We start from the raw sequence: 27210 nt of genomic DNA, 5'->3' as shown, positions 1-27210 counted from the left end.
AATAAAAATAGAAGTGTAGGAAAAGAACATACAATTGTCAAATTCACAGTGATGGTGTGTTGACACGACTGACAGTCACCTGCTTCATTTAAGTAGGTTTTGGAACATGTTTTCAGAATGTTGATTTAAGCCCAGTATATGCACATAATGTCACTGTTAGAATAAGTCTGATAGTCTATACAGAAGTGAACCGGACATTTAAATCTAATTCTCACCTGCTGCATTCCACTAAATACTTACTTGCCTTAGCTGAGCTGGAGCACTTTAGGGCTGTATGAGACAAACCAAACTGACTGACATATTCCATTGGAAGGAACTATGGCACTTCTAATGAGTACTTCTACGGGCAAGACAAGACGAGCATGCTAGATTTGTCCAGTATATAAGCAAGAATTTACTGCCACATTGGCTACTTGCAATGAATGCTAAGCTTTCATTTTTCACTGAACAAAAATTAAGCCTCCTGTTCTCCTGCCAGTAATCAGATGAACTGCCATTCAGAACTAGATGCAAACTTGCATGTCCCAACCAATCTTATAAGCACTCAACACAAGACTGCCAAGTCCAAGAGTTAGTGCCAATGTATTCCAACTTTCCAGATACATCCTAAAACTTGTAACTGATGACAAAATCAGAAATTTAAGAAGAAAACCGAGTAAATATGAATTTACTGCAGTTGTTTTTTTATGTTAGGAAAATTATCAACATTTTGTACCATGAAAGATATTTACCTTCATTATAAACTCAGAGTTTTATACAATATGGGAAATGCACTTTCATAAATGTTAACTATGCTGCAGGACACATACAAAAGCAAAATATGTCAATATAAAAATTAAAGTTGGTCAGGTATACTTTTTTTTTTTTTTTTAGGAGCATTACTTCACGTGTCTGAATCATGGAGAACTAACTCAACAAAATAAAAGCATAAAGGCGCGCTGAGGGATGAATAGAAGCTAGCAAGCAACTGAGGACAGCAACGTAAAAGCTGCAGAAATGGACTGATGAGGCAGGTAAGGCTGACAAACTTACTCTGAAGCTGTGGCTGAGGCTGCTGGAAGGAAAGGGGCTGTCCGAACACAAATGGACTGTGGACTAGGGAAGAGGGAGGTTTTGCAGCTTGATCAAAGATGGAAGGAGCTGGGAGATTTGGCCGTGACTGAATGGAATTCAGTATGGCACTCAGTTGGTCACCTGTAGTGGGCAAAACAGTCAAAACTACAACCTGTTACTTGTCATTCTCTGGAACATCAGAGTAAAATGGTGCTCAATTAATGTTTAAATGGTGAAGCTCTTATTTAGCCACACACAGCTCTGGTTGTGGCTAAATAGAAAAACCTCATTCCATGCATAGCAATAAAATTACTTCAAATTACAAGCAGGGTTTTTAAAAAATCATGGAAACTTTATTCCAGTTACTTAAAATGTTTCAAAATAGAAATTTATATTCACTTGCTAAAAAAATAAAAATAAAAAACCCAAACAAACCAAAAACTGAACAGCAGCCAAGAGAAAAACAGCATCCCTAGCATTTACTATAATACACACATGCAACAGAACATGCAGATAAAGATTAGAAAAACTGATGAGAGGGTAAGAATAACAAGTAATTAGACTTTTGTAAGTGTATTTCTGTGCCTAGGTTTTGGTAAATATTTGCCCATTTTTGCAAGTATCTTCAACAGTATTCTGCCATGTTTTTCAAGATCAGACTGAAATCATTTAAAAAAAAAATAAATACAGTTTAGGGACTGACTGGTTTTCTGAAGAACTACAGATATTCATTGAAGGGCAAATGAAGACCTTCAAAAAACTAGTATGTTAAAAGCATAATTTTAATTTCTAAACTCAGTTTTTAGAAGAGCCACATATGAGCATTAGAAATTTATGAAGCCTACAATAAGAAGGCAGATTTTATCACACCATGTTGTAACTTGAGGTAAACTTAGTCATATCAGCTCAGAGACACTACAAGTTTGAGAGCATCTAGACTTGAATGATTGCCAACCAAATCCGAACAGCATCACTTCACTCGGCAAATTCAGATCATTTAAAAAACACTCCAGAAATTCTAATGCAGCAGCTAATACAGAACTATCAAATGGTTTTAGGTGATAATCAATTTCTTTTTTGTAGAATTAAAGAAAGACTTATGGGTATACGGAAACACGCATTACCCTAAGAACTCCAATAATAAATACTGCAATTATTTTCATGATATTTTGGTTTCAAAAGATCAGATATACCAGCAAACAGCTGGAAGTCCATTTAAATAATCTACTGGCATCAAGTTTATTCCACTATTTTGGAAATAGTATAAAAAAAACATACTAGAATCAGTAATTGGGCATCAATCTTTCCTACCATAATAACCCAGAAGGGAATGACACATTTGGCAAAGCACTGTTATTCTCTTAAAACAAAATAAAACAAAACAAAAAACCTTTGAAATAATGATAATTCCAGGTTAAGAGCTTCACAGGTTTTTTTTTTGTTTTGTTTTGTTTTGTTTTGTTTTGTTTGTTTGTTTGTTATTGCTGTTTTTTTTCCTCTGGATGTAAGTTATGTTAATTATCAGAGAAAGAACTAACACTAGAATACAGGACCCAACTGGACCTTGCAACTGTACGTGTGCAATTTATATACCCTGCTACACACGTAAAAATTCTTGAGCTGGTTTTCTTCGGAGTATGCTTTGTGCATCTTTAGTTGAATGTATGCACAGTATTTTTGGATTTATTTATTTTTTTAGTTTTTAATTTTTTTTTTATTTTTTAAAGCCATTTAGAGAATCAGTGAGCGAACTCTGCTGACTTAGTGCTGCCTTAAAATAAAGGCAGCCCAAGTAGCTAGGCACTGCATTCTATGTAACAGCTGGGAATCCAAAGCACAGATGACAGTGTAGAGGGAGTTCATCAAGTTAACTGCCAAAATCAAAAGAACTATTCCTGTGTTCTGTCTGCTATCCCCAGTGCATCACTAGGGCTTACTGATCTAACAGTTATACTACAAGATGAGTAAGCCAGAGTTGATCCAGTCTCAGCACTGAAAACAAGAAGCCCTTTCAGAACACAAGGCAGTGCAGATGATCCCAGACAGTTGCATGGGCACTGGCTCTGAAGGAATCAAGCTGAGTAACAGAGAATAGACGCTGGCCTGAAGATAAAAAACTCAAGGAAGTCGTGATCAGTATACCTACGTTGCATTCCTGAGAACAACCTATGGCATAAAACATATATTTTCATCTACTGTGTGTTTATCTATCAGGTTGTTTATCCCTGTCATCCAATTATTCCATGTACTCTGGCACTGCATTTCAAACAATTATAAAGCTATTCATTCATTATCCATTATTAAAACCATTAATAGCACTAACTCATTAAATCTGTACAATTCTGAAGAATTCTCTAAGATCAATCAATTTTTTTCAACACAGAATTGTTTCAATAGCTACATTTCCTCTATCACCTGGGTGCTGACAGTAGGAAGGACTATTTTTCCTGCGATATGGTAGCTTAGATCTCCAAGCAGTATATAAAGCAGAATCATGTAAGTCTTATCCTTTGACATTCTTGTATGAAATTCTCAGTGTATATTTGAAGAATAACCAGTTTAACAGTCTAATATTATCATCAGTTTTCCACTGATACCTTTTTTCTATTTGGTAGAATAGGACTGGGAAATGATTTTTACAGAAGTACACAAAGCTCAGCAAGCCAGTAGTAGTAGTTCTCTTCTAGAACCATCCAGGAATCTGAGCTCATGCACTACTTCCACTACCCCGTCAGTTCTAATGTTGTTGCAAAACTGTCAAGTGATTTTCAGCATTTTTAAAGCCTAGTTGATGCCAAATATATTTTAAACATAAAGAAGGAAGTTGCTTCCTTCAAACATTTACTGATTCAGAACAAAATGGGACTCCTGTTAACTGCTTATTTTTAGAAATTATCAAAATATTATTTTCATTAATATCTTTCTCTGGACAAAGAATAGCAATTCCTTAAGTGTCCATTAAGCCATGGAATATTTGGAATATAAGAGTGATAAAATGCTCTAAAATGCGATGTTCTACGAAAAGGTAAAGAGCTTTTTTGTTAGAATTGTTCCAGTTTGCATAGAAGAATTCTAAATGAACAGGTCTAAAACAATTGCTTTTGTTTTAAAGAGAAAGACCTCTAAGAAGAGCTGAAAATTACCTGTACAAAGTTAAATGTGAAGAATATTAAAGACTTGACTATAACGTAGAAGGCTCAAACATAGAACAGAATATTTGTGGGAGTTTATGTCGTTTGTCTCACAGGCAATACTGTAAACACAGACCTAATACTGGGTATCTTCACATTCAACCAATGTATGTGATTAAATTTGAATTTTAACTAGTGCATCCCTACAGAAAGTTCTTTTGACAAACACACATCTCCAACAGAACTGTTTCACTTGAATTTTTTTCCTAATAGATAGTGCTTGTATATTCAGTTCTTTCTTTTCCACAAAACTCAAAGCTTCTTAGATCTGAGTATGCAAGCTGGCAGTACCATCATAGTATCATAGTATTGTGCGAGTTGGAAGGGACCTTAGAGATCATCGAGTCCAACTCCCGGGATTCGAGCCCTCTGTGTAGCAGAGAGGCACTTCTACCCCCTGCTCCACAGGGGGGGATTCGAACCCGGGCCCCCTGGTGTTGCAAACGGGAATTCTACCGCTGCGCCACCGGAGGCACACAACAATGATACGTTAATTCTACTTCTCCTTCGGAGGGGCGAGGAAATATCATTACTCTTTCAAATATAGTTGCCAACAACTTTTTGCTGGTTTTTTTTGGTTTTGTTTTTGTTTTTTTCCCAAGAATTCAGAAGCAGTTACAATACATGGAATGAATAAAGTAATCTAGCTGACCTTTACAAAGAAAGGTGCCAAACAACCCTTCTATGTGATTTCTGCAAATATGTGTTTTGATGATTTTGCCCTGTAACTGGTATGAGGCAGTTGCAAAAAAAACAGTGAAGAAAACACTAATTCATTACTTTTCAACGTCTACATGTTAATACTCACATTTCACTGCCCTTACGTAAACTTCATCAGCAGATTTACAGCTTTTTAGGGAACTTGATGTTATGATGAAACACATAAGATGGTGACTAAATGACTCTTGGAGCTACAGTGATAACTGCATAACTTACAGGTTACTTGATAATTTCATGCCTAGTTAATCAGGCAATAGAAAAGGCAAATTTCTAATTAATGCCTGTGGTTCCAATAAGAAATTACTCATAAGTTCCTTCATGTTGTTTCTCCTGAATATACTTGGCTGTATTTTAATCTTTCTACCTGATTAATAAAAGCTACTGGTATAATGGTATGTAATGGTAGAACTGTGGCTATCCTATATATATGTCCTCCTTTAAAACAAGTTTCAATTCAAAGTGTTTATTTGTTTGTTTTTAATTCAGAGACCACTTATAATATGTGTTGGCATTAAAATCATTGCACGCCTAAAGCCTACATTGTCGCTAGCATTGAGAGAGGACAGAGACGTCAGAGTATAACGACAGAGCCCTGTGCTTCAGTAATATTTGTTAAAGATGTCAGCCTTAGCAAAAGTGCCTTCCATAATTATTAAATATTCTTGATTTAATTAATGAATGAACAGAAGGCAAAAGATTTGAATTTACTGTGACGGCTTATGCATACTTACATCTCATCAATGAAACAAATCATGCTTAAGAGAAATAACTATTTTATGCCAGTAAACTGAGTAAGATGTTATTTACTTCCCAGTAACTTGTAACTGGTATCTATGTGGCTGAAACGTAACTTCCGTTTTACAACATAAATGTCTAATGGTAGTCTGACATGCAATCAGAAGCACTTAACATTTTATGACAGGTTAGAAGTGCTTAAGAATGTTTCCAATCTTTTCACAACCTGTTTTTTTTAAATACATCATCTTTCATACCTTGTTTTGCAAATGTTTATTTTTCTCTTGTGCCTGGCATTACAGAAAGCCTCAGGTATTTGTAACTTTCAAGCATCTGATGATGCTTTTTACACAGAGTACTTAGACTGAGTGAAATTGGAGTAAAGAAAATCACAATTCATTGTGCTACTGATTTCTTCATTTGGAGAACATCTGATAATGACTAAAGGAATATAAAATGAGTAACAAAAACATAATCAAAACTAATTGCCATTTTAAAAAATGTAAGTGGAAAAAAAAAAACATACCTTTGTTATTCCCAAGGCCGTAATCAAACCCCTGTCCATTACTACAGCTTGTCCCCTTACTGAAAGCTTGTATTGAAAATGGACTTGGGGGAGGAGTCTGAACATTTTGATCTAGAAGAACTTGCTCTGCAAAAAAAACCCATATCACTTTAGAATTAGATCTTCTCAAATTTTACACTGAAAAGATGAGTCACAAAGGAGAATTTTATTTTATTTTTTTCAGAGAGCACTCTTTCATTCTACTCAATTCTCTTCAGAAAGAAAAGGACATCTATCTTCCCTAGAACTCAAGCTCTAAAAAGAAAAAGATTGAGGAGTTAGTATCACACAGACTGGTTTTACATTTGACTGAGTCGCTGCAATTTTTGCTGTCATGTGCCACTCAGGAATAGGCTTGAGAACTTATTTTCCAGTAATACCACACAATTCTTTAGACAGCAGCTGTTAAATACATTTAACAGATGTCTCAAAGAAACAAATTTTTTAAGCGAGTTGAAACAAATCAGCCTTACAGGGAATTAGAATTCATGGAAGAACAAGTATTCTCAGAGATAAATATTCAATGAAATCACGTTAATGAAGATTCATACTAATTTTTACTAGAAATCTGAAAGAGGCACTAGACAGCAGTATCCAATGTCAGACTCCCCATTCATATACAGACTAAAATGAATTCAGCAGAAGCAACCGAGACAGGCTGGGTAATACAGAGCACGCATCTGTGGAGAGTTTGAGAGATCTAGGCTTGTTTAGTCATGAAAAGCAAATGCTCAGAAGAGATCTTACTGCTCCCTTCAATTACATTACTGGAAGGGTCAGAGATGATGAATCCTAACTCTTCTGGAAGGTTTACAGTGACAGAACAAGAGACAACAAATGTTGCAGCACGTGAAATTGTATTATGAATTCTTTTTTGCTCTGAAGGTGGGTGAAATAGTTTACCCAGAGAGGTTGGAAGTATTTAAAATATTTTGACTTTTATTAGACAAGGGCCTGAACAGCAAATTGTTCTAACTGATTCTGTACTGTGAGTGAGGCTGGACTAAATTATCTTCTCCAGAAGTGCAAGTAATGTCATACCACTCCTGTTTCATCTTTTGAGGGAACAATAGGTAGGCCATGATCTTGTATGAGAACTCAGTCAAATGGGTTAGTCTATCTATTAAGGAATTAACAATATCAGGATGCATCAAAGTTTTCACAAGCATTTGAGCTAAAAGAAACATATTTTAGATCTGTAATAATGACCAGTAATGTCTGAAGAATGATCAATAAGAAGCATGATCCAAATAAAATTACAAATATACTATAGCAAACTTTGGGTACTAGCCTTTTGCTTATGTTTTCTTTCATTATTTCTAGTTCTTACCCAGTCTGAACATGAATTTATCAGGATAGAAATTCTGCATTTTAAGAAAATGTAATCCTTCATTGCTAACTAGAATAGTTAGAAATGTGATGTTAATTTAAAATCCAGTGTCTAAAAAAAAATCTGTAATTTTTTTTAATGGGATACAGTGTAGCAGAATTAAAACCAAAAGGAACATAAACAATTACTTTTGCTTTTCTCATATAGAAACAAAAAAAAAGAGAAAAGTCTGAAAGAAGCACACAAGCACTTATTTGAAAATTATCTCTATAGCTAAAAGGAAGGACAGAATTATGATCCATATCTGGTATAGAAGAAAATACAGGGGAATACTTCAACTGTTCTTTAAAAAAAAAACAAACCACAAACAACAAACAGATAAAGAATGCTTGTAAACACCTTTGAAATTCAGCAACAAAGTAATTCAATGGAAAAAAATATTATGTTACACCGTTTTAAAACTCAGTTTCTTCTTTATTTTATAGTCCTATTTAGATTTCTTGTGCTTTTTTTTCCAAGTTGGTAAGAAAACAAAACAAAACAACTTGCCATCTTCATGTCGGAGGTACTGGTTTCCACCTCTGTCTCTAGCTAATGACCACGCCTCGCCTTCATCACTTTCACAGAACTCTACCATGCTGTTCTTATCCATTTGCACCCATGTACCTTCTGAATTAGTCACCTGTTGTACACATAAAAAAGCATAGCATACTGACTTTTCAGATTATTCAGTAGTAAAATTCAGAAACTTAATGTGCATTCCAATCTTTATATTACAACAAAAGCTTTAAAAACAAAGTTTCTTAAATTAAGGCCACAGGCTGAGACAGATTGAAGGACCAAAACCATTTATGGCACATTTACAGTTCGGAATATTTCCAAAAATATTAAACCTGCTTATGTTTGGAAAAAGCAACACCAACACAACAACTTTAGAACATTCAAAGAAGCCTATGTAAAAATTTGAAGGAGATACTCAAGGTATGCCTTTTTACGGGTGGCTGCAACAACAAATTTGTAATAGTGAGTTATATATGAAATGTTTGCAGAAGTACTAATTTTGTTCCTGACACTGTATTTAGGAAATAGCATGACACACTTCATCCTTAAGCCCTTCTTAACCATAAAGCATCACAACTGGAAAACCACAACCAGTAACAATGGGTCAGAATCTGAACAAGTGAGTCAAAACAGAGTAACTTGTTAATTGGTTAGGTCCCAGAAAAAGCTTTGTTTCTCAGTGAAACAAAATTCTTTCAAAGCATATGACAAAAACATAAAATAATCATTTTGAAGAAATAGTGCAACAAATATGTAAGAAAGAATATGAAACCACTTTACAAATTTAACATTATTTCAATGAACACACAGAAAAGACAAAAATCATAATTACATTAGTATTTAAAATATAAACCAATTTCAGAAGGTAACATTTGTCATAAAGATTGGAAAAGCAAACCTGTACAGGAGGAGATTCTTTTGTTGAGTTTACTAGGTACATATTGGTATCTATGAAGACATGAACTGAAGCTACAAGGATCCATACCTCGCCCACTGCCTTGACTTTGTTTCCCAGAACTAACATTCCAATTGGGATACCTCTAAGGTTAGGGCAGCTTCTGACGTTGTGACCTGATGGGCCAGTCTTCACTACCTTGTACACTCCAGGACCACCTCGAAGTAATGACAGATCTTGTTCTTGCATCACTGCTTCCTGTGGGCAGTGTGAATTCATGTCTTTGAAAAAATCACCAGTGCTAGACATAGACTCCTGAGAAATTAAAAGACAAAAAACAGAACAGAATAAAATCCATCACTAATACTTTTCAAATCTTCACAAAAGAAATACTTATTTCAAGAATGAAATAATTAAATTCCAAAGTGAAAAGAAATACTAGTTACATTCCTAATTTTAGCATGCAATAATAAAACTGAACTACTGGTAAATCATCACTTGAAAAGTCATCCTATTATCCTGAAACAGAAGTGGCTTAAATGCAGACAAATTATTTAAAAGGGAACTAGACACCATAATATTTATCCTACCACTTTAACTAAAATTTGCTTCATATGGACATTTACTAGGATATACATTCATTCCTCCCACTGTATTTGTGAAATAATCCAGCAAAAAGCCTTGAGCTATATAAAAGGACATTAAGTATAATCTCTTTCCAAATGATAAGCTTCTTTTTTGTTTTTACTTTTAAAACACATTGTTAACTTAGATCAAAGGTAAAAGTGAAGATGAAGAATAATAGAAGCATCATAGATTCTTAGAAAAGTAGTGGATATTTATTATTCTAACTCAGTCAATAAAAATGGCTCGCAATTTATTTCACCCAGCACCAATTGTAGATCAAAAAATACACACAAATTTGAAATGAGAAAATACTTTTTGTTCCCTATTTATAAAAATTGATAGTTACTAAGAATAGGAGAAATAGAGATTTTCAGTCAGTGATAGATAAATTAAATGTCTAAGTGGTCTATTATACTATTTTACTGGAAAATATGAAGGATGAGGGTAACATCAGAAGAAAGCAAGTGAGAAGCAGGAACACGCTCCATTATATTTAAAATACAAGTTATATGTACTTCTTTTAGAAAACCTGAACGTTATGGAATCTAAGGAATGCCCAGCTGAAGGAAGCTTAATGTAAACATCTTCAGTCATGGCAACACAAAATGCTATTCAAAAGTAGCATACAAGTCATTATTAGTGGGCCATCACTTATATACCAGCATTTCTAAAGGCTGCTCTAAAAGTAATGCCTCCTATTTTAGTATGTTGGCCCACGACATCAGAGAAGCTGATGTTGGTGGTATGACAGTAGAGGCAGAAGCTTCCTACCAATTTGCTCATTGATGCTTTGCTGAATGCTTATGGAGACCAAACTGTGGGTGTGACCACAGTGAGGTAGTGGGTGGTGCATTTCAGCAATGGCAGCAGTGATATGAAGGACCAGGCATGTTCTCAGTGGTCAAGTACAGCTGTCACATCACCACCAAACAAAAAACGCCCATGAAAATCAGCTAATGAGGATATTTTGTAGCTGAGAATTTGCTGTACCAAGTAATGTTATTGTGCTTTTTGTATCTATTCTGGTTTCCATAGAAATAAATAGGAGGCATTACTTTGAGGGCGAAATGTGTAAAATCTTTTTAATATGGATGTTAAAGGGCATAATCCTATTTAATTTACTGTTTATGAATCTGATTCTTACAGATTTAATTTCTTCTGAATGTACTAATACGTTCTGCCTCCACTATTTCCTGTAACACATCCTGCTGTGTAGAATACTTCTAAAAATCGATTTTAAACTGAAATTCCAGTTATGATATTCCTCTTTTTTTTTTAATTACTATTTTATGCGATTTCCTGTAATCTCTAATTAACATATCAGTTTTTTTGTATTGAAGTCTGTGCATTATGTCCCAGAGTTATGCATCAGCCTTTCCAGTAAACCTTTATAGAACACAAACTCTCAAAGCTTTCAAGGTGAAGCAAGTCGGTTCAAAGAGAAAACAACAACAACAACAACAACACAACACATGCCCTAAAGATAGTTTTAACATTTTCTAGATATTGATGTAACAGTAGAAACTCTGCTATTTTGGAAAAGAAAATCCAGTGAAAAACACTCCTTTTTAGAATCTCTAAACCAGTAGGCATGTTGAGTGTCATTTTCCCTACAAGGCTCATATGTAAGTTTAATATGAGAACAACACTGATCTTAAAATCACTACAAAGCTGTAAAGAGATTTGGACAAAGACAAAGAAATAAGTAGATAAACTTCTTAACAGCATGTAATGTAACACATCCCTACAATTCCACCATTTTAAGGTTAAAAATGTTTTATTTATTAGATTTTTGCAGTTTACCCATATGAATGTCTATTTATTGATAACGCAACTTGAAGAGTAGCCTTTAATAACATTTTGCATTAAAATGAGAATGAAAGCCTTTATTATGTTACTAGGCCATCTCTCTGAATTTCTAATTTTGTTTACAATAGAAGAGAGTGCAACTTATAAATCAGTGACAACTCATCTATCTGCCCTAGTATTTTTATTTTGACATTGTAAAGGAAGAGATACAGACACAGCATTCTAAGGAAACCTTCCATTTCCTGTAAAAATAATAGTAAAATAGACTTCAAGGAATATTTTATGTAAAGTTGATTCATGAGGTACATTCTGAAAAAAAAAAAGATTCAATGTGACTGTTCCTGTCACTTAACTCACCTTAGGGGGTAAAGCTTTGGAAGTCCATGAAAAAAAGTCCAAATCCCTTACTCCTTGGCTAGCATTAAAGACATTCTGAGCAACAAAGTTTTTAAAAAAAAGACATATCAAGAAGAAAATGGAAACAAAGAAACATCGGAGGAAGAAGTTAGAAGCGCTGCAATGCAAACTTTCTACACAAGTAATTTCAGTGGAAGAATACTTTTCAAAAAGGAAAGCTTTGTTTTTCTGATAAGTCACCTGAATCCATTGCCCCCTTGGCAAATTATCTACTGAACAAAAACCATTTGGTATGTCAGAAGCTCTAAATGGATGGAGTGTGTCATGCCATTTACTGAAACTAAGAGCCAGACATTTCTTATAAAGCTCGAGACTGTGCACAGACAAATCCCACACTTGTTACAATGAAATAGTAGTTTGTTCCATCGCAAACCACAATTTTATAGCAAGACAGTCTGCTGTTCTGAAAGAATTTCCATTATATCAGGACTACTGCACATGGATTTTGTCACCAATTCAGAACTGAAAAAAACCAAGATCTAATATCACTCTTATGGAGAGAAAATAAACTCATTTGTACAAAATAGTTTGCTAGCATGCACATAAAAATTGCATTCTGTACTAAGAGCAAAAATTTCAGTGTTGTAAGGAGAACAATCACTAAGATCTCATTTTTTTTATAAGATACACAGTTGTTTACTAGTTTATTATAGAAAATCATCAAATGGAGATACCAGAGAGAGTTTACTAAGTTTATAAGCAACGGATCACATTATAGAAACATACACTGCTGTACTGTGCATTTTTTGCTTCCCCAGAACAGCTAGGACAGCATTTATTAGCTATTAGAAAACACTAAAAGCAGACATCTTTTTTTCCATAAAATTATCTGTCCATGAACTTGTTTCTACTTCTTTCAAAGAAATTCTCACTGTTCCTATGGAATGAAAGAATGAATAGTACATAGGCAGTAGTATCAATAATCAGTATGGCAGAAACCAGCTGGCAAAGCCACGATCTAATCTGTATGAACATATTTGTCAAAATCTTATTTCCTATCTCCATCTTTACAGAGAACCCAACTAAAATCCCTGGATACCATTCATATTAAATTTTAACAGTAATTAAAGAAAATTGATCACTGTAAGCAGAAATTGGCAAGTACAAAATACACTTTGCATGCTTTATGCCTCGAAAAAACACACTGACTTGTGAAAAATTTACTTCTATCATCATACGGATTATCAAGCTATGTGCTGTTTGCAAAAATAATGCTTACATCATTTTTTAATAAAGGCAATAATTTATAACTGACAAAAATAGAAAAATTATCAAACACCATAATTTTGTTAAAAATTAGTACCTCCTCCTGACATTGGAAGTGGTACTAATACACAAGTAAAAGACACTTTGGGGAATCAGGGGAGACAGGGAGGGTCTCAGACAGGAAAATCACACAGTAGCGTCTAACCACTTTGACACAAATCTATGACAACTATGGAAAGGCTCTATTTGCACAATGATAGTTTATGTCATAGACATCCAATGCAGCTTAACACAATGATGATTTTACTATGCTGTATATTCCATATTTTGTGATGGACTACTACTATCCAGACAAACATGGGTAATCCCTAGACAACATAATGAAGTTTCATTTTAATAATCTCTGTTTACATGCTACAAAGCTATATGTGAAAAACACACAGAAGAAACCAACAGCAGCGAAGTGGGACCATGTTGGCTCATCAACACTGAAGATAAAGTCAGATCCTCTCCTATGCTCTTGGAACATTTGAGCTTTCTGGCTTCCTGGCTATTAGCATGCCATGATAAATATACGTGGCATGTAGTTGAGAATTAACTTTTAACTCAGAAGAAACTACTACATGTAAGATTTCATATTTAGATCTTATGCTACAATTGGTAGATTTTACTTTATTATTTCCAAAAATTAAATTAAAAATAATTCCAGGAATTATTCTTGGAAAAAAAATTATACCTTTTTTTCTAATAAAGTTTACATTTCAGGAATCATAAAGTTGAATATAGAATCATAGAATCATAGAATTACTCAGGTTGGAAAAGACCTTGAAGATCATCAAGTCCAACCGCAGCCTAACCAGTACCCCATCTCTAAAAAACCTCTGCTAAATCATATCCCTGAGTACCACATCCAAACGGCTCTTAAACACATCCAGGGATGTCGATTCAACCACCTCCCTGGGGAGCCAGTACCTAACTACCCTTTCTGTAAAGAAGTTCTTCCTAATATCCAACCTGAACTTGCCCTGGAGCAACTTAAGGCCATTTCCCCTCGTCCTGTCACATGTCACTAGTGAGAAGAGACGTGCCCCACTCTCACTGTAAGAACCTTTCAGGTACTGGAAGACGGCAATAAGGTCTCCCCTCAGCCTCCTCTTCCTCAGACTAAACAGCCCCAGCTTCCTTAGCCTCTCCTCGTAGGGCTGATTCTCCAAGCCCTTCACGAGCTTCGTTGCCCTTCTCTGGACCTGCTCCAGTACTTCCAGATCTTTTATAAAGATAAATAATCATATAAATTACTTCAGTACTGAAAATTAGTAGATGTTAAAACTTTTAAAATATCAGTACTGTTCTTCAAAGCTGTCTTATCTTAAGTAATCATCTAGACATTTTACCCAGCATACCCTCACTCTCCAATTGACTCCCATCATGTTTAAAATGATGGTAGAAATCTGTTGTGAATGTCCTTCAGTGTTTTCATAGAACATCTGGAGGCTCTGCAATCAAACAAGGTAACCTAAATACTGATTTTAGTTCTCTTATTCAACTACAATAATCACTGGAAAAACATGCAGCTTCTCAGTTCCGTTAGTCTATAGTGGTTGGGAAATGTAACAGTAAAACTGAGCAGCAGGGTTTAGAATTCCCTATAATTATGCATGAGACATTTAAAATGTAGTAACAAAAATATGTATGATATATTTTTTCAAGTTTCAGAGTTTAACTAAAATATTACTTTCTATGACTTCCCATAAAACAAAAGTGTTTTTCATTAGTTTGCGCTGTTTTATGCTCTATCTTCTGGAGGGCAGCAAGAATAGTTAATTGAATCTGACAAAACAGAAAGAAAAGTAACTACCAGAACATTAAGAAGCCAATCCAAAATCACGGTATATAAAGGTGGGCTAGATGTGTGATTTGAGATCATGCTTCTCATGAAAGGGGATGAGCAAATATAGGAAGAGATCACACTATCAAAGTTTTCTTAAAAAGATAAATGATCAAAACTAGAATAGAATCTCTATGTTCCCATGATCATTAATCTTTAAATATAATACCTTTGATCACAATATGTGGTATACTGAAAAGATCTAAGATTCTCTTAAGATGTAAATATTGAGTAACAGTTAATGTCCATTAAAAAAAAAAAAAAAAAAAAAAAAAAGTAAATACAATATATGTGCAAAGAAGAGGAAATTAACACTGCAGAAAAAAATGTTTTCCTTTGTTCACTGCTGCATTAATACTGTGATGAAATGGAGTGATTACGGCTTTCTTTTAAAAGAATCTTAAAATATATTTTAGAAGATGCACTGAGAAATTTTACACACCTAACTTAGCATTGCAAAAAACTTAGATGTTTAAATTAATGTAGTACCATAATCAAAGTAGCAAACTACACACAAGATGAATAAAAATTAAGTTTAGTGAAGACAATGCAGGATTAATTTGCACAGGGAATATCATGACTAATTCAGCCACTTGATTTTCCATATGTAATTTTATGCACACATATGACTTCAAGTGTTTTCTTCTTCTAGAGCCAATACTGTTAAACCTGCTTCAGATTCTAGAAATTGTATATTTTACTGATTTTCATTTTTATTTTTTTACTACATCCTGTTCATAATGCCATTCAGTTACCCAATTAAACAGAAAATGTGGGTAGACAGAAATGATTTCACATTTTCATAAACAGAATTTCTAACATTTCTTAATGCATCTTTTGGCCACATAGACCATTCACCTCTAAAAGACTGCATTTAGCAGATTCTACAACTGAAAAACATAGGTAAATGTAGAGAAAAGGCAAAAACCAAACACCTAGTTTTGAGTATTCTCATTTCATTGAACACCTCAAGAGAATTTATTTTAAAGCTTTCTAATGAGAAAGCAGAATCATTTTACTTGATCAGGATTTAACAGGAAAAAGTTTAAAACTGACTTACAAAAATCAGCAGCTTAAAAGGTTCACAAAATTTCATCAAATAGTGTTCTTCCTAATGTAATGTTAGTATGTAGTAAAATGTCTAAGCTATTTAAAAGCCACGGAACCTTGATGTTCCAAATATAGATTTCCTTTCCTTTTATGATTACAAAACAAACACACAATTTGAATGCTTAAATACAGTTATAATAAAAGTAAATCATTTCAGGACATGCTTTGTCCTTCCAATAATAATAATAATGAGATGCAAATGAACCTTCCATTCCTAAGTATCTCAAAACAGTTGTTAATATAGCAATCATCTTAAAGTAGTAGTTACTTCCTTATAATTTTTGCTGTGTTCACCACTGTTTGCTTGATCAGAAGCTACAAAAGCATGTGACTTTTACCTTTTGCCACTGAGGATGTAGTAGAACTGGTTTGTTAAAAGAAAATTAGTAATACCTATCAGATCCTAAGAGTTCACATAGTACCAAAACTATTTTGCAGAACTCTTTAATCAGAAAAAAACAAAACAAAAAAACAAAAACAAAACAAAACAAAACAAACAAACAAACAAACAACAACAACTAACAATCTTTTAGTTTAACCAACTTTGAACTGCAGTGATGGCATTCACTATTAAGGTTATCCATATAAATTATGCTGCCTATTTTTATTATAAATTCAGCTTTTCCAGTGAGCCTTGGTGCTCTGATTCTTTGATTAACTAATAATCTATCACTCAAGAATTCAAACAAAATTTATGAAAAATATCAGTGAAAAATAATAAAGACGAAATAATGTTTCAATTTTATAAAGAAAGAAGTCACAACAGCATTAACTGCAGGCTAAAAGCCTCTTCAGAAATCATTACATTAGTAGGCCACTTTACAGACAATGAAGTATTGCATTGGAAACACCTGGTGCATAATCTGATTACACATTTTAAGACTACTATTGTGGCCTTTCCACTTTTGCATCTCCTTTAGGATAAGAGTTCAACATAAAAAGCCTTGCACATTTCTACACTCCACCCTCATTACACAACAGCCCTCGAAAATGGAAACATGTAAGACAGTCTTTAGTAATAAAAATATTCTTTTACCTCAGGACTCATTTGCAGCCTTAATTAAAGAAAGTCTTGTAATGAGGATAGAGTGTACTTTGGATATTTTTCAAAGGCACCTTTTACTTACGTCAACAGGTACCAGAAGGCTCTTGCCAAGATGCTGGTTAAAAGAGAGACACCAGGCTTCAGTGTAACCATTCATGTTAGGAACATACTTCTTTATTGTCTCATCATTCAGCCTCAGCCAAACACCATCATCATTGTGGATCTAAGGGAAACAAGCAACAAAAACGAGCCATGCCCTCCTGTAACCATTCTGTGGCAAGTAAGGATTAACAGATATTAGACAAACAGCAGTAGCAAGGAAGTAATGATCTTCATTGTATTGACAGAATATAAGAAGAGGTAGATAGGAATATTAAGCAAATCAGAATTTCAAAGTAACAAGAGTCATGTATTTTTAGAAGGCAAGGTGCAAAGATAAATTTAAATCAGATAATGCAACAATAAGATTTTCTTTGAGAGAAAAGAGCAAAGAAAGCCAAGCCTTTGTAAGCTTACTGTTCCCCACTTTCTGCTTTACTACTGATGAATTAACTTAGTAAATTGCAAAAATATTCCTTGTATATGAAATTACACAGGAAGTTATACATGCAGAGTAGCCTAATCACTTCCAATCTTGTGAAAGTCTAAATGAAGAATGAAATGAAAATAATACCTATGTCTTTTAACTTTTATATAGAGCTGAAATAGTAGGTCATGAACAACTAAATACTAAGATATTATTGTAAGATGAACTCCAGGAATTTTGTTTCCTGGCATCACAATAACTATTAAACAGATTTTCAAGTAAGTAAATAAAATGACAGCTTGAAAAAATTAAGTTGGTAAATATTTAGTTTTTTGCAATTTATACTCTTGTGCACTCATGCTGTATCTGCCAATATCTAAACATGAAAAACAACAACATTATTTGCATGGATTAACTTTACATCTTAGTCCAATTTTCAACAGAAATTTCTTATTAATTACCTCGTCAATGAAAGTGATGGATCCATTGACTTTCACTATGCCTATTTGCTCACTCTGAAGGGAAGGGTGGCTACGGATACGAAGCCCTGCACTGTCCTTGGCCACAAATTTGCGAACCTAAGAGAAGCAAAGGAAGACAGTAAGGAAGAAAAAATTGGAACAGAGCTCTCAGAGTAAAAAGAAATAGGTTTAACAGATTCTGAAATGCTAGTGACAAGACGGCAGTCAGAGTTACAGTTTGTTGCTAGTTTCCCATGGCTGCTGTGTATGATTTCACTTGTTTTATTTTCCTTTTTCAAACCATATTTTAAAAAAAACAAACAAAAGCAAACAAAAAAAAACTTTTTGAGAGAAGGTCAACAAATATATTGACTCAATCACTGAAAGAATTGTTACATCAGACAATGGTAAATACAAGCTTCTGATTCTTTTTACTGCTCACCTACTATTTATGCATTCACATAAGTTTCAAAGGTTGGGCTTTTGTCTTAAATACAGTGTTTCCAGTAACTGAACAACCCAAGAAAACCAGCTTTTATTTGACCCTACCATAAACATTAGTTAGTCTTTTTGGCAAACTATGGATACTTGCTGTAGTAAAAAGCTTAAATAGCGTTTCAGTTATGGCAAAAGAGCAGACATTTCTACTTATTTCTGAAATAGCGTTACAATAATTTCTTTCTTATTCACATGAAAGTTAGATCAGATGCTATGTAATTAGTTTGATTTACTACAGCCCACAAAATCTTTCATTTATTTGCTTTCTCTCTATTCTAAGAAATGCATGTATGTGTCTGCGTTGTACAAATAACCTTTGAAGGTTCTTTTCAGACTCAACATTATAAAGCAGAAGTGTATTAACCGAAATATGAACTCAATCTTTAAATTAACATAAAGCACAATATGGTAAAGAAATAATCAACCCAGAAAAAAAAAAAGTAAAGAAAGGTATTAGCTAAGTCCATTAATTGTTGTTTGTTTGTTTTTTTCTCTAAAGAAATTATTTCAGAAATTCTATATATTCTAAGAGTTGTTATTATTATTTTTTATTTTGTAAACAAAAATAATATAAATGTTTTTACATAGTTTGGAGATAAAAAGGCTGTGAGGTCACCTCATTACTCTCTACAACTTCCTGAGACAGAAGCAAGTCTCATCTCACTGGTAAATGTGACATGCGTGAACAGCAGAGAGCAATGTCACAGGAGGTATCATTAGGAAAAACTTTAATGTGAGGATGGTCAAACACTGGGACAGTCTTCCTGGAGAGGTGGTTGATTTCCTCACACCTGTCAGTATTCAAGAGGCATTTGGATAATGCCCTTAGAAACATGCTTTGACTTTTGGTTAGCCCTAAAGGTGTCAGGCATTGGACTTGATGATCTCTGTACTTCCAATCAAAGTAAGTTATACTATTCTATTATATTCTATTATACAGAACACTGCTTACAGCATTCTCAACATAGAGAAGCCTATAAACAAAGTCTTGCAAATTATGGGAGCCTAATTTTTACATTATTGCCCCTAAATGTCACATCAGAAAATTATATGATGGGCTAGCTAGAGCTTGGATTAAAATTTTTTATTTAGAAGAAAGAAAACTCACACACAGGTTTTGAACACAAACAGGCCCAGAAAGAGCATTTTTCCCTTTGATGCAGCTGCTATTTAATAGAAAAACTCAAACTGTAACTGTAACAGCACCTCTCTGCTTGGAATGTTTCCCTACAGCATAACAGCTCAGTAACTTATTAGTGAAACACTGCCCAACACACATCTTTCATAGCATGCACTAAGTGGGCTCTGACCAAAGGTGATTAATGCAGAAAGGCACAGCAACTGACAGAAAAGGACCTTAGTGTACTGACGGACAGTCAGCTGATTATGAGCCAGAGGCATGGCCTCCTAGCATGTATTAGGAATGGTGTGCTGAGCAGGACTAGGGAAGTAATCCTTCCCCTGTACTCAGAATTGGTGAAGCCTCAGCTCGAGTACCGTGTTCAGTTTTGGGCAACTCTGTAGAGAAAGAACATTGAGGTGCTGGAACAGATACAAAGAAGGGCAACAAGGCTTGTGAAGGGCTTGAAAAATATGACCTATGAGGAGAGACTGAAGGAACCGGGGCTATTTAGTATGAGGTCTCTTAGTCAATTAGTCAATTAGTCTCAGTGAAATGGAATTCAGTATATTGGACCATTTCTGACATACATGTCATGTGTTCAGAAGCATGGAGAACAGCACAATAATTATCTTTCTGAATTATTTATAACACTACTATTCATACACAGAGACATATCCACCCTGGTTTACCATGCAATTATGGCACAGAAGAAAAAGAATATAAAATTTTAAAACTGAAAAACCTAACGTACTTCTGCAACACCATCAAATTCTTGTGTAAACAAAGGTTGAACAGACACTTTTTACAGGGCAGAAAGACAGCTCCTCTTTCAAAGAGGCTGCAACTTGGACAAGAAGAAAGAGTACCAATGCAGAGAGATGAATAAACGTGGATTACTGCCTTTTAACATCAGTGGCTTAACTTTTGGTTTCTTAGTTTTTAACTCTCATGTTACTTGGTGAAATGTAGCTGTTATATATAAATCAGTCACCTCAATTGCCACTATAATAACTGAAAAGAAAGGAGGTCTGTAAATATCATTTATCTTGGGTGGAAATACCATTAAATTCTGTGAAGTGAACCTCACCCAATAAAAAGTTTTAATGAAGATAATAAACAAGTAAGGTAGTAAATTAAGTAACAAAATCACAAGAAACTCATGAGGAGTTTCATGAGGATGAAAAGGAGAAGTAGCCTGGAAGTGTCTTTTGAAAAAAGCAACAAGAAATAATAAAACATCTTGTGGAAACTAAAAGTAAATATTTCTATTTTGAGATGGCAGAGCAGGAAAAAGAATCTCTTTAGTGGCCAAAGCAGACACTGCATGATGGATTGTATGACAAAAAGGTACTGTCACTAGAATATCCAGGAAGCTGGAAGAAAATCAAGATGCACTAGAGATCACTGAAAGATCCTTTTTGTAATTAAATATTACTAAGCAGAGAAGAATCATCCACTTTTGCTCTTCTGCTAAGACAAGGAAGGGTAACTTTGTGTAATTTCAGTATTTTGTATCTTTCAATACCACCACCAAAGAGGAAGTGGAGGATATTTCCCTTATCTGGCATTTTCCCAGCAGCACAACACAATCTTTCAGCTTTCTTCTGTTCTTTGTGTCTACTTTACTCCTTTGGGGTAGAAAAATAAGGTGAAATAATAAAGTCAAATGCTACAGAAAAAAGACATTCTGATAAAGGGAGACAATACCAAAGAAACTAATTTACAATTTTTATGTTGACTAATAAAAGAACCTTATCAGAAAACAATCTTTGTAAAACCCTTTTTATGTCCTGTATCTCAACACAGTATCAAATAAAAAGAATTAATATTAGTCTAAAATGTAATCTGCAATTTTCATAATAGTTGCACAATATTTGTTTGACAAACCAAGAGAAGGGCACTCACTATACCATTTCTAAAAGTTTAACCAATGAATATACAGAAAGGATACAGAATGAGAAACTTTCTTTTTTTTTTTTTCAGTATATTCACTTCATTCCCTACAGCACAATATGGTGATTTCAAATAGCCTTATGTCCTCCATCACTGTATGCATTAAACAACAATAAAGCGCCACCCAAATACAACAAGTTGTTGTAGTTTTTATTTAGTTCTCCAAACCTTGTTTGGCTGAGGCTCTGCTTTTGGTTTAATAAGTTGGGTTCCAGGCGGTATCATTCCCTTTGGCGGATCTTTTACTTTCACTTCTAGCCCAGCATCTATAAACAAACAAAGACTAAGTTTCAAAAAAAAAAAAAAATGGGGGAAATATCAGTCAAACAGTAACTGCAGAGCATGCAAAATAACCACTCAACTGTTTCACAAATGGCATTTGCAGGTGCTTGACTATGTATTATTTTCCCAACATTCACACTCTCATGTGAAAATTCACAGAGAACTTTATGTTCTTTTCAGGTATCTTAGAGATTGGGTCGGTAGTGCTACTAGGTAATTTTGCATCCTAATAATATCTTCAAGGACCAATGAAGTTAGAGTTAAGTGTTTGAGGGGTGCCAAGTATAAGCCCCTGAAACAGCAATGCTTATGCATACTGCATAGCTTCAGATGATAATTTGAGAAGCAGATAGTGCCTCAGGAACCAAGGAAGGAAAACCAAAAAGGAAAGGTCTACATAAAAGGCCTATATATATAAATAAATCAGCATCTTTAGTTACCAACACGTACAAAACCACAAGGTGCTGGAAAATATCTCAAAGGATTAAAATTCTCAGATCATAAAGAATCATCCATGTAAAGAAATAGAACTTATTAATAGATGGATATAACCTTGAGAAATAATATGCCCTTAATCCAATAAGAGAATAGCTTTTCAAAAAGGAAGTTTTCAACAGCAGGATTTGAATCAAAATTTGTTTATTTGCTTTTGCTATGAACTTTATATTTAATTTAAAATATAAAATTTAAAGCATCAAAACATGCCTTTTTTGGTATTCAAATTGGATATACAATTAATTTTTTCTTAAGGTTAGGGAAAATTAAATACCTATTTCAATGCCATCTATAGTAACATGAATGGTATAGAGACCAACAGCTCCGGGAGTCCAGTTTGCACAATAGGTGCCATCATTGTTGACTCTGATCAGCATGTTTTCACTGGGTCTAGGCATAAACAAAACAAATGAAATCATCAAACAATTTCTGTCATCTTGAAAAAATATCTGTAACACCTAGTTTAGAAAGTATGCTTTTGGTTTTTTTTTTCCTTTCAGATGACCTACCTACCTGCTCAGTGCAATAACCTAGTAGTATTTATTTTGAAGCCATAACCCTCTACAGCATATTTTAATATCAGATGAAACAAAAACATATTCAGAGAACAGATAAAAATACTAGATAAGATCGTAAAAAGTCCCTAAGTTTAAGAAAGTATGATAAATTCTACTCAGCAGTAAAGGATTGTAAGTCTACATGTAAGGAAAAGAGACAGGATCTCTTAATTTTAGTCTCTAGTAAAAAGTAATTCCTTAATGCTTACCTCTTTGGTGTTGGTGAAGCAAAGCGCAGTTCTTCAAAAGAGTAATTTTCATATGCCTAAAAACAAATGAAATTAGACGAATGTAACATGAATAGTAACCAATCATATTACTATGCTGAACAAAAGAAAGAAGAGTATTTTCTCAGCAAACAAAAAAATCTAACTTCACACTCACCACAAGCACTGAACAGAAAACCAGAAATCAACTTCATGACATGGTGATATAAACAAACATGTATACAATGTATATACAAATGAAACAATTACATTTGCATTCTCATTAACAAAAATACACACTGCTAACAAAAGCTTTTTCCACAGTTATGTCTTTGAAGCTCTTCTACTCTAAGTTAAAAGCTTTTAATTCAAATTATTTTTAAATTTACCTCTTAATTTCCGTTAAATAAATTTAATTTCATATTCGATGTTGAACTCATACAGTATCAAGGAATACAGCACACTTTCATGATTTCTTGTGTAATGAATACTGAAAAGCTAGATGAAAGCTGACAGAACTCATCATGAGTTTTGTTGGATGCAATGGTTGCTGAGTTATCAGGTTCCAATATTCCATCAAAAACAGTAAGGAAAGAATGAGGAAAGAAAGTAACATTTGAACATATCTACAGATTAGTCATTTTGGGTCAGTGAGCCTACTTTTTTGGCAACTGTGAGTTGATACATAATTTGTATGATCTTTCTTACTGTGTTGAGCTCTGTTCTTTTTCTACATTCAATAGCTTTTAATTTAAGTTCACTGCAATACTCCAGTCCTACACTGGTACATAGGTTTGACTTTTTTCCCCTTATTTTAACGGTTATTTTAATTTCTCCTCTGACTCAAGCTATTTTGTTAATTGGTGTAATCAAAATCAAAATACACAACTTTTCTTCTTAAATTCTCATTCAGTTTATCTATGCTTTGCAGTTCAGGCAATTGGCCTCCTTGATGCCCTTAGTTTTTTTGCTAAGATTCATACAGTAATTTAGAACTAGTTCATTTTTACCCTCTAAACAAATGGAATCATATTTTTTTCAGTCCTCTTTGAGCACTTTCACCCACTTTGAATACTGGATCTTCTAGCGATCTCATTAAATTAACACTAATTTACCTTCATCATTGTAATAGCAATATATCGCGCTTCTTTTACTATCATTGGCTCGTAAGAAGAATCAAGCTTTGGTGAAGGAAGTCCTCCAAAAGTCATATCAGTGCTAGGGGAAGAAGCAGCGGCAGCAGGACTCCCTGGTATCCGTTGTACCTTTTTAACTTGCTCTTGTTGCAAAGATGTTTTTTTCTGAGAAACAGGAATAGCTTTGACTTCTACCTGCAATCAGATGTGGAATTTAGGAGATGAATTTGGCTGGGGAAAAAAAAAAAAAAAAAGCCTACACAATCTTACAGATCTGATAATAGCCCAGTGACAGAGTTCTTAAAGCACTCACTACGAATCCTGCTATGTCAAAAAAGTATGTGGCTACACTTTGCAAAGCCAAGAACAACATCTCAAAGAAAACCTGAGTACATAAAAATACAGGACAGAAGCACCTAGTAACTACGTACATGATTGGTAAAGTCTAGTATTACTTATGAGAGTTGCACAGTACTTCCCAAGCAGTAGAGTATATTCTGACATATTAGCTAAGTTTTCCCACAACAGAAAATGCTACAAATGCCATACTTGCATAGGTTTCAGAGAGAATAATCATGGCCTGCTTGATCTGGATCAGTGAAAGTGAAATTGAATCTTGGCTAGCTCTGCTACTGTCCTATATCAGCAAAAGATATTTTGCTTCAACTCATATTTTTCCTGATTTTCTTTACCTGAGGTCAGACCACAGACTTCTACTAGTGCAGGTAACAAAGAGTTGGCTGAGCTCAGTTTTCTAGGGAGGAAGAGACTATCTGGAGAGTAAATTCATGCACCCTATATCTGCAACAAAGTGTGTTGAGTTGCTGCAGATATCATTTGCTATTTATCAAAATTTGACCTAACTTATTGGAAGTTACATCAGTGTATTGAACACTGAATGAGTCCAAATGAACAGTTAAGATTTCCATTGTTTTATATTACATTTGTGTACAAAAATAGCAATTAAATAACAAACACAGTAACTACTTTGATGTGTATATTTTCATAAATCATTTTCCTGATTTACGGTAGAATCACTAGGAGATTTCTACTATGTCTGTCAAAAATTTAAGTTAGTAACTACATACTTAGATTGTGTTTCTTACTAAACTGATACTTGTGTTACTGTTGAAAATGAATATTTGTTAATGAGTTTACACTTTACCGAAAAATAACTCATATCATATATACAGAAAGACTAAATTTGAGAGTCCTTCTAAAAGGGACCTTACCTTTTTTAAGGTAATTTTTTTAAGGTAATTTACTCGTAGGTTTGACAAAATCAAGACTTCAGAACATCTGTACTACTGTTGAAAAGTAATTTTTAAAACATAGTAGTAACCTAATTTATTGAAATTAGAAAATAAAATCTTGTGTTCAATTTGTTTTCTTTACATGCTTCATTATCTCAAATCTAATCGCCAGCTTTTATGCATATCCTACAGGTTTTAATCCAAAGACTGGTAGAGTTTATGTTATTGTAACTGTGGCAATTGTGAAAACTTATAATTCAATGACTGAAAAAAACAACTGTGATTAACTGAAAAGGATAAAAAAAAAATTCAAGAATCTCATTTTATTTTTTTTTTATTATTATTATTGTTCTTATTATGATTTTCAAAAACTACAGGAACTAGAAAATATTTGAGAGGGGAAAGTTCTGTTCATTATTAGAATGATTATAAAATGGTTCAATGTGTTTATGGTTCATTTTTCCATCACATGTATTCATTTTCTACTGGCTTGTAAATAAAAGTGGATTCCTGTCAATCTGTACAACACCAAAGGTCTACAACTGGTTTTTCCACTATACATACTTATAACATACTTATAACAGACAAGATTTAAGTTGCATGAGATGGCATTCATGGAATACAAAATTTGATAACTTTGTGGAATTAGGGGTAAAAAAAAAAAAAAAAAAAAAAGAGTCTGATTCCAGTGAATTTAAGGATACCAGTTTCTGCTGTGTGCAAGAGTATCTTGTGGATTATCTCCAGAAAATATTAAACAAAGTTATGATGAAGTTTAAGAACAACCAAGATTTTAATAATTACCTTCATATTAGGAACGTGAACAACATCCCCATACTGGTCTTTTGTTTGTACTGTAATAACAGTTGGCCAACCACAACGAATGTCATCCTTATTCAAAATCAGTGATGTCTTTTGAGGATCAGCATATGAATCTGGCTGAAGCCATCTACAGCAAAGACAAACACATTAAAATCTATTCTAGCCACTCAAAAAATAAATTCTTATTCTGTACAAATATGACCTAGCTATGAAACATACCTATTTTACCCTATGTATGAACAAAAACATTACAAATACTTCTAATTAATATTTGACATAATAATTAAAGATACATAGTTTTTGTATACACACAAAGAACACTACATTTTTTTGATTATTATTATTTTTTTTTTAATTTAACACATAACTAAAATTTTTCTAATTTGCTCCAAAAGTCATTACAGCTTGGGTTTATTCATTACAGCAGCACAAACTGTTACCTGGCAAGTCGTCCACCACTTGATCCTGGTACACAAGCAATGAAATCCTCCAGAAAAGACTGTTCATTGCTTTGTACTTGCAGTGGAAGACTTCCTTCAAGAGCTTCCAATATTGTTGGTGAGTGAGACAGTGCCAACCCTTTTCCAAGAATTCCAGAATGAGATTTGCACACCTTTATTTATTTTATTTTTTTTGCAGGAGTTGAGGTGGGGGTGAAAGGGTGGAGAGATAAAAGAGTGTCTTTTAGTATCTTAAATGTAGAGGCTTTTCCATAACATAACACTATTGGCACAGACACTTGAGGG

At 33.9% G+C, this 27210-nt stretch overlaps 1 protein-coding gene across 3 annotated transcripts in view; it reads right to left on the bottom strand.

The window, feature by feature from the left end:
* MYCBP2 (MYC binding protein 2) overlaps nt 1–27210 on the bottom strand; it is a 184362-nt gene that overhangs the window by 42551 nt on the left and 114601 nt on the right. For 2 of the 3 annotated variants that reach the window (XM_072353261.1, XM_072353253.1), the window contains 13 exons: nt 26905–27077; nt 26447–26591; nt 24369–24584; nt 23257–23312; nt 22765–22880; nt 21882–21979; nt 18140–18256; nt 17235–17375; nt 11844–11918; nt 9141–9365; nt 8144–8276; nt 6226–6351; nt 1033–1194 (listed from right to left, as the gene is read on the bottom strand). In XM_072353261.1, the coding sequence (XP_072209362.1) occupies nt 1033–1194; nt 6226–6351; nt 8144–8276; nt 9141–9365; nt 11844–11918; nt 17235–17375; nt 18140–18256; nt 21882–21979; nt 22765–22880; nt 23257–23312; nt 24369–24584; nt 26447–26591; nt 26905–27077 (1783 nt within the window). The remainder of the gene's footprint in view (nt 1–1032; nt 1195–6225; nt 6352–8143; nt 8277–9140; nt 9366–11843; nt 11919–17234; nt 17376–18139; nt 18257–21881; nt 21980–22764; nt 22881–23256; nt 23313–24368; nt 24585–26446; nt 26592–26904; nt 27078–27210) is intronic. The other variant, XM_072353271.1, reaches the window with a different exon arrangement.

This window comes from Excalfactoria chinensis, chromosome 1 (assembly GCF_039878825.1).
Source record: "Excalfactoria chinensis isolate bCotChi1 chromosome 1, bCotChi1.hap2, whole genome shotgun sequence".
NCBI lineage: Eukaryota > Metazoa > Chordata > Aves > Galliformes > Phasianidae > Excalfactoria > Excalfactoria chinensis.
This window is presented reverse-complemented; position numbering and strand designations above follow the sequence as displayed.